This window comes from Symphodus melops, assembly GCF_947650265.1.
Source record: "Symphodus melops genome assembly, chromosome: 19".
Classification (NCBI taxonomy): Eukaryota; Metazoa; Chordata; class Actinopteri; order Labriformes; family Labridae; genus Symphodus; species Symphodus melops.
Genome location: NC_136709.1, coordinates 2496277 through 2513023, shown reverse-complemented (window position 1 = coordinate 2513023; position 16747 = coordinate 2496277). Strand labels below are relative to the sequence as shown.

The window sequence follows — 16747 nt, the reverse complement described above, 5'->3', positions numbered from 1 at the left end:
GCGTTAGCGTCCGCTAACCCTTTGCTGCACTGTATTCAACCCTCTTGCCTTTACACAGTCCCCTCAAACGCCAAAAACACGGCGGCAGCTAAAATGCCGATCTTGTGCCTTCAAATCGGTCGTCCACGTGCAACGAGTGACGCCATGATCGCTGCATCTATTTCGATAAAGAACGTGTGTCACATGTCAGTAAAAATGTGTCATTTAAAATCCAACGTAACGCATATTAACGCACGCCGTGTTAGATATGAGTTGAATTTACTGTCAGATAGGAAATGGTTAATTTGGACCCTGAATAGTTCATGAATGTTTCTGTTTTTCCTTGAAATATGACGAGTGTGACACTAAAGACGAGCCTGTGCGAGTGTGACGAGTTAACACTAAAATAAAGGACACAGCACTTGATTTTTTTTTTCTTTTTCTGACTGACGTACGACAGACGAGCTTTTTCTGTTCCGTCTGATCACATCTGAGTAGAAATGACTCCTGAGGGGGCGAGGGCGGGAAAATGAGAGAGTTTTTAGTGAAGACATGATGCTGAATTTATTATATATTTAGTGTGAGTGTGTGAAAGGATGTTTGTGAGTTTGTGTGTGTGTTTGTGTGTGTGTGTGTGCCTGTCTCTGAAGACGGTGAAGTATTATTGTTGTGACCTGAAGTAGACCTGACACCATATCACTGTTATCACTGGGTTAGAGCCTTTATATATTTGTAATAATGAAAATAGATTTATGAAGTCCAGAATGCACCAATAGGATGGCAGGTTCACCTCGCTTGCCTCCCTGCCATTGGTCCAGGAGGAAGAGGGGGCGTGGCTTAGTGAATTTAACTGTGTTGAATGTAAGTTAATTTACACCACTTTATGTTTATGAGACATCACTTTTTCCTGAGAAATCTGCTTTTTGTATGAATATTCACAATGAATAAATAAATAGATGATTGATATAAAATGACTCCGACTCATTCATTTCTTTTTTTTTTTAGAACAACAGGCTGAGAAACCTGAAATAAATAAGTCTTTGTACAGTCTATAATCCAACCAGAGAAATAAACCTCTTAAAGAGACTAAGTTTAAATTAAAAATCTGTCAAAAATAAAGAAGTCAGCAGAGAAACACAGGAGGTAAGGTTCAAATGCTGAAATTCAAGATGAAGAAAATAAGACAATCAAAAACACTAAGTGTCTAACTTATTAGGAGTCTTTTCAAACCTTTGAAATTTTTTATTTTGAAAAACTCAATGTTCAGAATGAAGTCAAATACTTTACTTTGATCTACAAATGTTTGATTTGACAAGAACTTAAACTTGTGAAACACATTTTTATAAATAGTTTTACTTCCAAATGTGGAAACATTGTAGAATAATTTCTAAAAACAGCCACAGTGCAGCAAGTTAAAGTAAAAGGATCAGATGACAACACTATAATATATATATGTGTGTATATATATGTGTGTATGTATGACTCATTAGTGTAAAAATAATCACTTTAAAAACTTTAGCTTCTACAAACGTGATCTGGTAATAGACGTAGTGACGGGGATTGGCCACAAGATGTCGCTGCTCTTCAGATAATTGATGCCACGTCTGATTTAAAAATGGAAAGAAAATTAACTACCATGAAGTATCCTCCCTCAGTTTATTCTTCACCAACATAACTTCTGTTTTCACCAACACTTAGTTTTAAACGAGGAAACAGAAGCAACGATGTGTGGCTGCTTTTATTTAAAACTCTGGTTTCTTTTGGTCTGCTTCGCTTCTTGACGTGTTTCCTGTTTAATCCAGAAATCTATAAATCTGTGGTTTATTAATGATGCTTAACCTAAATTACAATCTGGACGTGTGCATAGTCTTCTCACGAAATGAGTCAAATTTACAAGTGTGTTAATGAGATCAGCATGAAAACTCTTTACACATCTTCTCTTATTGGATTTTGTGTGATTAAATCTCTGAGTGGGTGTTTGGCGCTGTTCAGTTGTCAGTTGCTGCTGTTTAGCATTTTGTCTTTGTGCTGCCTGATCTACTCTGATCTGTTCGTTTCCTTTTCGACCTGTTTGAAGAGTGAGAGCAGTCAGAGAGTCTCAAGGCGGGACAAGAGCATTACCCGTAAACCGCGTGCGCGTTGTTTTAAAGGAAAGTTCACCCTAAACAGAGAGGACAAAAAAGACGGGTAGAAGTATAAAAAACAACATACACATGTTAGGCAGCATATAATCACTGTGTGAAGGTCAGAAGGTTGGAGGTACTTGCTTTTTTTTTTAATCATAGACAAAAACAAACTCAAGAGGGTTAATTTTGTCCTTAGACGTTTTAAAGCTCATTGCAGTAAAGGATGGTAATTATAGAATACACACCAAATGCATATGCTGTATCACTTAATGTCTTACACTTATGTTGCGTGACTATCTAAGGTTTGAGCCTATAATATGCATGATTTTACTGCACGTTCGTGTCTCTCAAATGTTTTATTTCTTACAAATGTACACTTATTTATGTGAATCTAATCCAGATATCCCTTGTCCATCACATAAACAATATGTGTCCATTAATATCTGGATCTTCTGCTACATTTAATAATTTCAGATACACGAAGGTGGTCCTCCTCACTTTTACTATCTTTACGTTGACAAGAAAAATTAAACAGAAAATGTCACCCTCATAAAACCAAGTATCATTTTATTTTTTAATTCTAGGTTGATTTAATAAATAATATAATTTCACTAATTAAAGTAAAGTTAAAAAATAAAGTTTTGGATGTTGACTTCCTCCTGTAAAGGTTTACTATCTTGGTCCCTTTAAACTCTTTGGCCGGTTCAATGTGTCGGGTGGTGACGTCAGACTCAGAGAAAAAGGTTCTGCCATACTGCCCTGTAATTGGTTGATTTATGGCAAGGGGGCGGGGCCTGTGCTTGTAGCAGAAGCGGGTTGGTCAGTTCAGCTGTCTGTGAAACCTCGATGCCCTCTGACGGTTTCACCGACAGGTTGATGGAGAGAGGGAGAGCTGAAAGGTATTGAGGCGCGAGCTGGATGTAGCAAACAACGGAAACAACTACTTTGACTCTTCTTGCTTCCCTCTGTAATGATTTTTTTACACCTTTTTTCTACTTGGATTACATTACACTTTGGATTTTACGGCGGTGTCGGCGCTTTACGCTCCGAGTCTTGTATCCTTGGCAACGCGAACAACTGTCCTGCGAAGTTTGGATCAAGTGTTTTTTCTTCAGCCGGATCAATAAACGGATATTCACGCGCTCGGTTAAGGGAGTGGACCCCGGTGTGCACGTGGGCTTTAGTTGGAGTATTTCGATTAGTTTTGATTCATTATAAAGTGTTTTCTTAGTCTAAACTAAAACGGGACAGCGCGAGACAATAGTGGTGTGGGAGAGAGCTAGTGGGGGGGAGGAGGAGGGGGGGGGAATCGATGCCTCGCTGGGGCTTTTGTTCTGCCCTGTGTGGAGACCCAGCACGAGCTTGCTGTGGTGATCGATTAACCGGTGGATCGATGATTTGTTGGTGATCGGAACAACCATGGATGTGACTCTGTCCGAGTTGTTGGCCACTTTCGTGGAGTCTCCGCTCGTGCTGTGGGTGAGTTGGGAACAGCACGCGCGCACACAGTTGTGTTGTGGGAGGAGATGATGCATGTTACTTTCTCCTGTGTGTGTGTGTGTGTGTGTGTGTGTCTTAAGAACTACTAACTTGTGGACATCCCTCTGGCTCTTTGGGTCTGTTCTGCACGTGCTCCCTCACTTTCACCTTTAATCCCCACACTGACACTTCAGACTGTAACCTTCATGAGAGAAACGACATCGATTAATCGATCCAGCGTGCGTCTGCTCTGCTCTGAACCTTGAAGTATGACACAGGAAGTTTATTTTCGTGTCTCACGCTTCACTGGTTACAGCTGCAGTCTGTTAATCTTCCTTCACCTTTTCTTTGTCATCTTTTGCTTTAAAATGCTGACACACACACACACACACACACACACACACACACACACACACACACACACACACACACACACAGTAGAGCCATACATGTTCATGTTTTCAAAGTTCAGATTTGTTTCTGTCATCGACACAAACATTCCTGCTGTTGATTAAAAACAAATTAAAAGTGGATAAAACAACTTTAAACATCCTCGATCCTGATTTCATCTGAACATTCATGTAAAAAAAGAAGCTTTAATGATTTAAATAACATGTTTGTTTGGAGCTTTTTTTCCTCTTTGTGATTGTATTTAATAAGGTTAAAATGAAAGCCGAGCTCCTTTAGATATCTCCGGCCTGTTGGTGGTTTAATGATCCTGAAAGATGAACATATGAATGACCCTGTACATGGATGAGACTTAACATGAACAGAAGGTGAATAGGTGGGAACAGAATGTTTTAATAGTATTAAACATGTTGAATAAATGAATGAAAAGTGCACACGGTTCGATGGACTCGTGATAATTACACCCTGTGGCTCACTGCTGTTTTAAATATGAGAGTGTGTAGTTTCATTTTGGACTCTTTCACACATCGACCTGTTTGCTCTCAGACTGTGAGGAGCAGCAGAGCCCTCGGCAGCTTATTAACGTTGTGTTGCTTCCTGCTGCCCTGTGACCTCACATCCTTTTGACCTGAGCGGTCAACAACATTTTTTCCTGCGCTCGTTAGAGACACAAACACAACGACCCCCGAGCAGAAAGGTCACGCAGGGTCAACTTTCACCTGACTGGACCTTCCCTGGATCTCATCCTGTTTCACTTCCACTTAGATAAATGTGTTTAAAAAAAACCCCCAAAAAAACAGAAAGTTTTGCTAAAATATCTGAACCCAACTTCAGGATATGTTCCGGGGAAGAAAATCAAAGAGCGGCGTTCCCTTTTGGCGAGGCCTTTAATCCCCTTTTTCTCCGGTGGAGTTGCTCCAGTGGGCAGCAGATCCGTCTGTGGCTTTACTGGGCGAGCTTCCAGCTGTGCCTCTCCGTATATTCTGGTCACTCCTCTGTGAGAGGGAGCAGGGCGTTTTCCACACTAGAAATAATGACGAGTCTCTTCAAACCCCCCTGAAAGAAACAAATAAAAGGTTGTACTTTCAGCTTTTAAATGAAAGGTCACATTTTCAAGTCTTTCTTTTAAACCTCACTAACACACTAATATGTCCTTTTAAAGGAGAGTCATCCGTTGTTGTGTTGTTTTTTTCCATTTCATACTTGCAAAAAGAGGTTTATTTATATTTTATAGATGGAGGGACAAAATCCACGATCCTCATTCTAAAAAAATAAACATTTTAGCTCAAGGCAGTTTCCAATTTACTCCTTTTTAAAAATTGTTTTAGTATTTTATTCGCAAATTAAAATTGAAAGCATGACATACAAAAAGACCAGAAGCCTGGAGGAAAGCCAGGAGATGAACTTCACACACTTTGAAATCTTGATTGAAATACGACAACCAGCATACAAAGTAAAAAAGAGTGTGTTCAGTCAATGCTTGCTGGGTGGATGTATTGAACCTGTCCTTCTCGCCTGCAGGTGCGGACGTTGGGTCCTCTGGGCTCGTGTGACCATGTGGGCTCGGAGGAGCGGGTCAACATGTTCATGGAGCTGGTGGACGGCGTCTTCCTGCACAAGATCATGACACACATGTAGGTACCGCACTTCAAGCGGGAGAGAGAGAGTTTCATGTGCATGAGTCAGACGCGTTCTTCTGGTGTGTGTTTGAATGTGTCTGCTACCTGAGTTCAACTCGCGTTTCCTGTGTGTGTGTGTGTGTGTGTGTGTGTGTGTGTGTGTGTGTGTGTGTGTGTGTGTGTGTGTGTGTGTGTGTGTGTGTGTGTGTGTGTGTGTGTGTGTGTGTGTGTGTGTGTGTGTGTGTGTGTGTGTGTGTGTGTGTGTGTGTGTGTGTGTGTGTGTGTTCTCAAAACCACATCCTGACTCGCTGGTTTTCAGGCAGCCAGATGTGCTGCTGAAGTCTGCATCAAGTGAGACAGCGGAGTCGAAGGCGTGGTTGTGGATCACCCAGAAGAAGAGTCGATAGAGGAGAGCAGCGCACGGTGTTTATTTCAGCGAACACGATCTTATTGGACAGGGAGATTTAAAGGAAGTGATTTCTTTTAGTGCGAGCGTGCTGTAACTTAAGTTTTGCACTCTGACGGGGGCTGCACAGTTACACTCACCATTTCATCGTTAGGAATGTGAGCTTCACAGTGAACACATCGAGGGCCGAGTTCAGACCATAAGCACAGCAGTTTGTGTTGCCATGGAGACAGCCGACACACCTGCATCATGGTGCATTTCTCTCAGCATGCGTTCCATGTTCGCTCTCTGGAGGCTCGTTGCACGCTGATCGTCTCTGATTCTCGATGACACCACACGCATCATCGGTGAACATGCACTAATGGAGAGATGTCAGAGTGAAGGGGGGGGGGGCGCTGGCGCTCCTGAACTGGTGAGGGTTCAGTGTCTTGCTCTAGGGCACCACGGCTGTACGTGGGAAGTGATCTGACCCCTCTGGTGCCCAACCCAACTCCCACTCTGCACACTGAGCTGCTGGCGCCCATTTAACGCAGCTAACGTGTATTCTCCTCCCAAAAACTCCGCTTTCAGTCCTTACACCACTCCAGATCTGGAATTGATCCAGAAATGTAAAAAAAAAAAAAAAACCCAGCATAAACGAATGTTTCATGCAGGGAATCAAAAGTGTGTTTGTTGACGACTATTTTTAGAGGCGGAAAGTTTTTACAGCAACACAGAAGTCATTGTTGTTCAGCCAAGATAAAATGTCACACATATTGTTTCCCATCCTATGAACGAGATTCCAAGATATTATAATCAGATTTATCCAGGAAGCAGCATTTGAACCACAGAACAGTAAATCAGTCCTCGCTGATAATAATGACACGTACTGTACCTACTAATGTGGAATGTGAAGCTCGTCGCACCCAGACGACCCGCTGTCCCCAATCAGACCACATGTTCACATGTCACTTATTGTCTTCTGGAACAATGACCGTCAGCCTATTGTTCTCCGCTCCCTGAATGTAGGCTGGACCGACGGGGGGGGGGTTGGTAAGATCCTGGTCGGGGTTTATGGGAAAGTGGGTTACAGAGGAGGAGGCCAGAAGGAGAGCCAGTTGGTAAATCAGTCAGACTTTAAACGTGTCATTGACCTCACCAAAAATAAGTCTAAAGGGGTGGGGGGGGGTATTAAAGTTTCATGTGTGCATCTTTAATTTATTGTTGATGAGGGAGTCAACACTGTACTATCTGAACTGTTCCTGATGTTGATCAGTTAAATTTATGAAATGTCTTTGAAAGACTGAAGAGGGCTGAAGCTGAAAATAAAACGTGCCGCACAAAATGTAGTGAAACTTGAAGAAAAAAAGCTGGATTCAAGAAGCGCTGAGCCGTGAACCCTAAGAGGATCTGGAGATGTTACTCAAAGTGTCACAGTCTGAGTGTGTGTGTGTTCAGTTCAGTTCAAGAGCTCGTAGTGGAAGTTCATATTAAGAGTAGAAGTTTCAGTAGGTTGTGTCGTCTGACTGAAGCACAGAGTCCATCCTGACTCTGAGAATTCATTCGAGCTCTCTTTGTTCTTCAGAGTGAAGTTAAGGATGAATCCACGAAGACAAAACACAGCAGTGACAGATGACCTTTACAAACTTAAACTGTCCACCTGACTTTCCTCTGTTTTCTGGTCTGAACTGAGCGCTGACATCACAGTGATGTCATAGTAGGCCAGCCAGACGTCGTTTAAACCCCCCCCCCCCCCCCCATTCATATGCAAATCAGTCTGGCACAGATGTGTGTGTGTGTACGTAAATCCTTCTACAGCACAATAGTTACCCTCAAACTGGTGTGTGTGTTTGTGTGTGTGTGAGATGATCTTTGTCTTAAATAGCCACGATTAATGTCAATCTTCTTTTAAGCGCTCTTGTTGTCTGTGTTTGTGTCTCCATAGTGACCCCAGCCCGACCAATCAGAGGCTGAACAAGAATGTAAACAATGACGTGTCGCTCCGCCTTCACAACCTCACCGTTCTCACCAGACAAATCAGGACGTACTACCAGGTACACACACACGCACGCACGCGCACGCACGCACGCACGCACGCACGCACATTTCATGGTCAAATTTCATCCAATACACGAGGTGTCCTCTACATCTTCTCCTTTTTGTCCCAATCTTTATCAGTACCACTTCCGGTCCTGACACTGTCTCATAGTAATTAGAACTGAACTGCACAGTCATTGTCTGTCTTCCTCTCTGGTGACTCTTCATCATCTGTCGGTATCATCAGCTCATTAACCTTTTCCTGCAGGATGCATTTGTGTTTTTCTTCCAGCCCTCATGCTAGTTGTGAGTTTTTACTGACATGTTTTATTTCATCTTAGCCAAACGGCCAGGCTCAAACAAAGCAACATATTGATTGATTGATTCATTCATTCATATACAGCCCATGACCAAATCAGTGTGCGTGTGTGTGTCAGTCTCAGGCTGTGTGTGTTATTGTTTACGTCAGCGTGGATCAACATTGAACTATTCTTTAAATAGAGCAGGAGTCCAGTCTGTCCTGTGTGAATGTGTCTCTGAGTCCTGACTGTGTACAAACAGTGAGAAGCTGGAGTCTCACTTGTGTGTTGTTGTCAGAGCTGTGTTTACATGAACGGGTCGGCTGGCTCCTCCCGTGTTTAAAAGCTGTTTCACTCAAGGACCAGAGAGAAGAAGGAGAACATGCTCACTGATTATTTAGCTAGTCAAGTAAGCACGGTCAATCTGTGTATGTGCGATGTGAAGCTACAGGCTAACAAAAGAATGCTAACATCAGCCTGCTAACACAACACTGCAGACCACAGGCGATTGCAGCTCGAGCCGAGGACAGCCCTGCACTGAATGGTGCTTAGTAATGTGGTGTTCTGATTCATAACTCCTTCATGTGAACGCGAGGAGACAGAGAGAGACGGTGGAGGTGTGTCGCTGGAGGAGAGCGGACGCTTCAGATTGCAGGAGGTGTGGCCTAAGAGAAGTTTGTTTTGGTTTTTTACATTTACAGGCTCAAAAAGCTGCACACTCTTCCTTTAAAGGGCCAGTAACCTGCAGTGATGTATACAGGCAGAAAGAGTCTTCAAGTCATGTGACATCCAACGAGTTACTTTGGTTAATCATCTTCACTCCTTTCTGTCTGTGGCTGTTTGAGCCTGGAGAGCGTGCATGCGTATTCATGAATGTAGAGGAAAGCAGATCGCAGATAAGCAGCCCTCACGACATATCCATAAACCTGACCTTTAACATGTCCTTATCTTACAAACGTCCCTCGTACCCTCCTCTGTTCGAGCTCAGTGAAGCCTTGAATATTAACTCTGTTTGTTTGATTTGAAGGTGGAACGAGGAAAACAGTTTTCAGAACATTTGCAAAGATGTTAGTTTTCTTTTCCGCGTGCTCTTGTGTGGAGGAAGGATGTTTTCAGTCTGGATCCACGGCAGTTATGCTACAATGGATTCAAACAGTGGTTTGTTTTCACAAGAAACTTCCTGCAGCCTAGTCCAGCGTCTTGGTGCACGACTTTCCTGCATTGACAAGGTCTTATATCACGTTCTTTGCTTCTTGCTTGTTTACAGAAGGGAAAGCTTCGGGTGTAAATTGTCTGAGCCCCCAGGGAAAAAGTTGGTCCCATAGTCTTTTCTCAGAAGATGATCATGTCTCTGACTCATTACGGCCCTGACACACCGAGGAGATCACTCACCGTCGGTCCTCATTGGATCGACGGCGAGTGATCATTACCCCAAGGGCTGACGACGGCAGTGCGATTTTCAACTTTTTATCAGACATTATTCTCGATTGGAAGTCGCTATATTACAAATGGTGAGCGACAGAATGCTCTTTTTCTATCCTAACAACGGTTTATTTATCGGCATTCTTCCTCGTCCTCTTCTGATTTCACCTTTTTGGAATGACAGACGACCGCCGTCTGCTGGCACGGCGAGTTATTTCCTCTCACGTATGTGCAGAACGTACGTGGTGGTTGGTCGTCGGCTGCAGTCTGTGCGGCGTGTTCGAGCTCTTTGCAGGTTTGACCTCTGATGACACGACGCACACAGGATGAGTGAAAACGCTCTCCAGAGAGCGACGCCTTCTGCCTCAAAAAAGGGCAAATTGTTCATTAAACTGTGAAAAATGTGCGTGTGTGACATCAGTTATGTAATGTGACTATCATCTGAAAGCTAATCACATGCATCCCTCAGAGATTTAAATTCTCTGTGTGCATGCCTGGTGAGTGTGCTTTATAAATCAGAGCTTAGGAGCTCAGATGCAGTTGATTTGGCCGAGCTGTAGTCATGTCTCTCTCTCTCTGTCTCTCTCTGTCTCTCTCTCTCTCTCTCTCTCTCTCTCTCTCTCTCTCTCTGTCTCTCTCTCTCTGTCTCGCTCACACTTTTTCAAGCCCTAACTCGTTGGTGATAATAATATAGGTAATATAGGTGTTTATAATCTCGAGAAAGATGAACAGCACGTTTAAACGGACCCTTCCCTTCACCCAGTCACTGTGGGAAAGCTCCGCGCTCTCCTTCTTACTCTGACTCCGTCAGGAGCGCTGCATGCACGGCTCACCCATGTTGAAAAGAGAACCAAGTTTAGCAGATGGTTAAAGAAGCTAATGAAGCAGTTTTAAAAGCTTTACACTTCAGTGAAAGGCAGAAACAAAGAAACGTGGTAACGCTGCTTCCACCTCGTTCCTTCTTAAAGAAGCTTCCAACAGAAACTGTAAATCCAGAGGGAGGGAATCTGACGCAGCAGAAGAAACACCGACTTCATGTCTGATTTGTCTCTTTTAACCTGACACTGAAGTATTTGAGTCTTAATTCACCTCTTGCTGCCTTGTTTGAAAAAACTAACATCCTTAATTTATCTGACTCGACATCTTCCAGCTGAGCACCGTTATACCTGATCCAGAGCTGTGTCACGCTGTCCAATCAGATGTGATGCCAGAAAAGATTTGAGTTATTCTATTCATCACTGAGGGAAATTCTGTTCTTCCACTTTGTTATTGAGAGACATGCTTCACACACACACACACACACACACACACACACACACACACACACACACACACACACACACACACACACACACACACACACACACACACACACACACACACACACACACACACACACACACACACACACACACACACACACACACACACAAACAGAGATACATACAAAGTGTATGTTCTTAATGTAAACTACATTTTCTAATTGTTCACCTTTGACCTTACACACAGATTATAAAGTGTAGATTTTAATGAAGCTCTCCAAACTGAAGAAGGACGAAACACAAAGGGCCTCAGATGAAAGCACCTTCATTATGTGCAGCTCAGTCACAATTAACATCACATCTGCTGCTCACTGTGTGTGTGCAAAGAGAAGGAAGTGGGTCACTCTGGGCAGTGCGGGGTTAATCTGTCCGCCACGGTTAATCTCTAACCACCCTGGCCTTGACACACACACGCACACACACACACACACACACACACACACACACACACACACACACACACACGTGCACACACCTCATATTGTAACCTTAAGTCAATGAGTTATGAGTCTCAGAATGTGACTTAGTATAGGATCAGCTGCAGGACACACACACACACACACACACACACACACACACACACACACACACACACAGCTGTTCATATAGAACTAGGTGTTGTCTTTCTCTTCATTAGACGATGTCTCAGCAGACACAGGCAGGCCCACAGACTCCCCAGTCTCCCTAGTGAGCACTCAACGTGTGTGTGTGTGTGTGTGTTGTTGCATAAGTGTGTGTGTGTGTGTGTGTGTGTGTGAGAGACGAAGGGGTGTCCGTCACCTCCCTTCTGTTCCCTCTCTGGTACACAAAGCACAGTAACCCGATCTCACAGGCTCTGAATACTAAAGCGTTCAGTCTTTTCACACTCCTGCTGCTTTCTCACGTCTTCCTGCTCCATCTGCAGGAAGTCACTCACTTTTCAATTTACAGGAAATTAATTAAAGACATAATGAACAAGATCAATCAATTTTGATGAAGATGAACATTTTTTGGAGAGTCCTTTTGGGTGACCGGGGAGATGTGATGGTGTTAAATAAAGAGTTCTACAGTAACCCGAACAAGGTAGTGATAGGTTGTTTATCACAATATAGTCCGCTGGCTTTGAACAGAGCGATGTAAGGTGTCTGTAGTTTACCGTAAAACTTCATATAAAAGCTCATCCCAATATAAGGCCCGGTCCCTTTTACTCACCTGCTGTTGACTGCTCTCAATTAAAGGACAGAATAAAGGAGAAAAAACAACAAGACACAAAAACAGAGATGAACTCAGAAATCTGTCCAAGAAAGACAAAACAATGTTTGTATGTGCTGCTTTCCAAAACTCTTCGACTTCTGCTCAGCTGTATCGTCTTTTCCATCTCTGCTGTGCGTTTGTTCTTTTAATATAATTAAAGTCAATAAAATCCTGGGTTATTTTTAGAGGTTTTACGGTAAATGAAGAGAATCCTAACTCCTCAGACAAACTTCTTTTACTCAGTGATGTCTCAATCTACGAGGTTATTATCAGAGATTAACAGCTTGTAATGGATTTGTCAGTGTAGTTATTTGAATGATTTTAAGATTTTCATTCAGCGTGTAAAATGATGCAACAGTCAGGAAGCAGAGATCTGAACTGAGGAGAGAGGCGTGCACTCGCCGGTTTGTAAATGGTGCATTGATTCAAACAGCATCTTTTTATCACCTTCAAAATGAAACATACATGAGAAGGAGGAGGAATCTGTGGGACACAAGAGGCTCCATTGTTGGTTTAAAACATTACAAACGGACTTCACTGTGTCAGAAACGAGATGATAGGAAAAAGTCAGGAAGGACGTCACACATTCTCCAGACTGTCTTTAACACTCTCACACAAGTGTGTTTTATTGTTCTCTCTCTCTCTCTCTCTCTCTCTCTCTCTTCTCTCTCTCTCTCTTCTCTCTCTCTCTCTTCTCTCTCTCTCTCTCTTCTCTCCTTGGTTACTGTGGGAACTGAGGAACAAAGCCCTGCGCCTTCATGGGATGTTTTGAACTTCATATCCTCTGGCCTACTTTGTACACACACACACACACACACACACACACACCCTGAATGGGTGGCTCCTGGACAATGTGGACAATATTGAGTGTGTGTGTTGTGAAGGGTGAGGCTGGTCTGAGAGGTTTTCAGAGTATCGGACAGACTTTTTAAACTTGAGGTTGAGCCTGCTTCTCTATCGTTGACATGTTCTGATGTTCTTTATTTGTCCATCCATCCATCTTAAACTCCTCACTCTAGTGTTTAGGAAACACAAAGATGTGTTTTGTATTTTGAGCCATAAACTGCTGACCGTTTTCTGATTACAATAAACTCCATGTATATTTATTTTATTTATTTTTGATCCTTTAAATATATTTCAGAAAACTTTCAAACTTCTTTCTTTCACATCAGACTGAAATCTTCAATCAGCTCTTCTTACTCGCTGAATCATTTCCTGAACTTCTTCTTGTGGTGTAGCTGGAAGGTCTAATAATCTGAATGAGTCAGCACATTTAGCGGCTGCTTGCCTCTTTGATATCGACACGTGCTCGTCTGATCTCAAAGTGCGCGGCTCTCAGCTCTGAGGTTTGTTTTGGATTTTAAAGCAGAGAAAGTGTCGAGAAAGTTCTGCAGCATCAGCGGCACATTCAGATCTCCGGTTAGCTCGCTGCCACCGTTTTATTGATCTGGGATTAGAAATGTGAGCCCAGTGTGTTAGTGGGCCATGGATTTAGGCCTCGTGCGTGAGTGTGAGTGTAAATGGGTCATGGAGCAGGCTGTATTGATCCCTTGTCAGTTTTAAGTGTTAGATCCTGCTGGTGATGTTGCTGCAGGAGGATTTCTATAGATCTGAGCTATCACTAGTTCACAGGTCAACATGCACACACACACACACACACACAGAGGATGCATTTTGATTAGATATTGACGTTCAACGTTTTCACATAATCGTCCTCTTTGACTTGTGCACACAGATAAAATATGAAGCTCATAGATTCTTCTTGACTTTCTGCGGTGCGGGTGTCACAGAGCTTTCAGCAAAGTGTAATTCAACCCGTCTCATTTATAATAAACAAGCAGCTCCTTCGCTCTTCCCTCAGACCGTCTTCTTCATGTCCAGAGAGGAAAAAAGAAAAGCGTTCTGAATCTGCTCACATGTCAAAGGAGCTTTTCTATCTCGAGACTGAATGTTCCTTTATCTTCCTTCAGCCCTCTGCCGTCTGCGTTTACACCACCCACCGCCGTCTGATACAGCGAGGCCCGTTAAATCATACAAGACCAAACATCAGCAGTGACGCCTTATCATTGCAGGTCCATGTTCTGTTGTGCCTGGTTTAGTCCTGAGCAAAGATGCTCAGTAGGTCCAGACTTCGTTGTCTCTAATGTCTTAAGCACTCTTTTGTTGTAACATAATTCATGTCGGAGAACAAGCACCGGTTTTTAAAGACGCTGATTTCTCTCCAGAGCAGAGAGCTAAATAATGTCCCCGGAGCTTCATGAGGGTCTTCGTCCACAGTTAGAGTCCCTGGAGCTAAACATGTTGGATGACGTGTGATGTGATGCGTAGCCTCAACAACCTTTGTGTAGACTCACTGATTGTGTGATCATGGCTGACCACAATTTTTTTTTTTTTTTTTTTTTTTCACTCAACATTTTGGAGATGGCAAAGTTTCAAGACTGATGGTGAGTGTCGGCCGGGCTCGAGCTCTGCCTTAAAGACATCTGGTAGCCTGTGCACATGTTTTATTCACCACAGTGTGTGTGTGTGTGTGTGTGTGTGTGTGTGTGTGTGTGTGTGTGTGTGTGTGTGTGTGTGTGTGTGTGTGTGTGTGTGTGTGTGTGTGTGTGTGTGTGTGTGTGTGTGTGTGTGTGTGTGTGTGTGTGTGTGTGTGTGTGTGTGTGTGTGTGTGTGTGTGTGTGTTAGGGTCTCTCGTTACCTCCTGCTGTGTAACACTATCTGCTGGTATTTCACTGCCTGCTCGCTGCTTTCTGTGCTGTAAGCTGATATATGGCTGCTTCGCAGATGACACTGCAGGCTACAACGTAAAGAAATGAAGTTTACCTTTGGATGTCTTTTATTTTATCCTTCATACATGACATTTGACACATTTGTCGTGTGTGATCAGAGTGCATTATGGATTTATTTGTTCGTCTTCTCTTCCAGGCGTCTGACACGAACTCGTCTTAGACCTTTCAGTGTTTGTTCATCTGGCCTCCTCCGTACTGCAGGTTTCTGAGCACTCAGATTCCACTTCATCCAGAAGCTTCTCCTCTCTTTCCTCCTGGATAATTTAAAATCGATGTTTCATTTCATTCACAGATGAAGTTCTGTGATCAGTCCATATATGTGTGTGTGTGTGTGTGTGTGTGTGTGTGTGTGTGTGTGTGTGTGTGTGTGTGTGTGTGTGTGTGTGTGTGTGTGTGTGTGTGTGTGTGTGTGTGTGTGTGTGTGTGTGTGTGTGTGTGTGTGTGTGTGTGTGTGTGTGTGTGTGTGTGTGTGTGTGTGTGTGTGTGTGTGTGTGTGTGTGTGTGTGTGTGTGTGTGTGTGTGTGTGTGTGTGTGTGTGTGTGTGTGTGTGTGTGTGTGTGTGTGTGTGTGTGTGTGTGTGTGTGTGTGTGTAGGTGTGTGCTGGGTTTGAGAGTGTATTATTCCAGACAGCCCTTCCCTGCTGTGCTGACAGTCACTTCCCTTAGCCCAAAGCACACACGCACACACACACACTCCCATTAGTGTGTTTCCCTTCGCCTGAGCCAAAGGTCATCATCATGCCTCCTCCCATGTGTCCTTTCTCTCACCTCCATGCCTTCCTTTGTGACCTTATTCCCTCATCATCCTGCGTTATTTTAGGTGGGTTTTCTTTGGCAGACGACTGACGCTGCCCTCCCTCCATGCTCTGAAGGACGTAGTTTTATTAGTGTTCATGAGACGGTGATGTTTTCTCTTCACCCGTCTCAACAATCAGCTGTGTTTTTGGGAGGCAGGAGAGGATATTCTGCTATGGAAAGTATTCCCTCCTAGCATGCTCTTTCTTTCCTGACACACACACACACACACATACTCTCTCTTTGTTTTTCGTCCTGTTGGCTGCTCTCCTAAACACACACACACACACACACACACGTCTGGGTCAGATGTTGGCTGGACTTTGATTCATTTGTACAAAATGAGTTCAGTCAGAGCTTGATGTAGAAATGAGCAGACGCTGCAGATATCCTCCGCTCTGCTTCATGAAACACAAACGCACACAAGCTGAGTCGGAGAGTAACTCTTAACATACTCAACGTGTGTGTGTGTGTGTGTGTGTGTGTGTGTGTGTGTGTGTGTTGTGTGTGTGTGTGTGTCCTGCGGAGTAAAAGCAGAGTCAGGAGACTGTAAAACTGTAAAACAAGCTCACGTCCATTAAGCACTGAATGAAACATGAATGTGTTTAAACTGACATGAAGCAGGCTGATCTTTGTCTTTCGAAGCTCCTTCAGTTTCTGACTTTTTGAAATGTTTACATGTGGACTTCATATTCAAACCTTCTCTCACCCCCCGCCCCTGCTTTGCTTCACAGGAGACCCTGCAGCAGTTAATAGTCATGCCTCTACCCAACATCCTTTGCATCGCCAAGGATCCTCTTTCAGGTAAAACTCCCACACATTCTTCTTCCTCCATCTTCCTTTCTCAATCATTGG

At 43.4% G+C, this 16747-nt stretch overlaps 1 protein-coding gene across 1 annotated transcript in view; it reads left to right on the top strand.

The window, feature by feature from the left end:
• The first annotated feature begins 2921 nt into the window (after positions 1-2921).
• Positions 2922-16747, top strand: part of ccdc88c (coiled-coil domain containing 88C) — a 36459-nt gene continuing 22633 nt past the window's right edge. The window contains 4 exon segments of the mRNA XM_079369253.1: positions 2922-3584; positions 5514-5626; positions 7942-8050; positions 16627-16696. Coding sequence (XP_079225379.1) covers positions 3525-3584; positions 5514-5626; positions 7942-8050; positions 16627-16696 — 352 coding nt within the window. The 5' untranslated portion in view covers positions 2922-3524.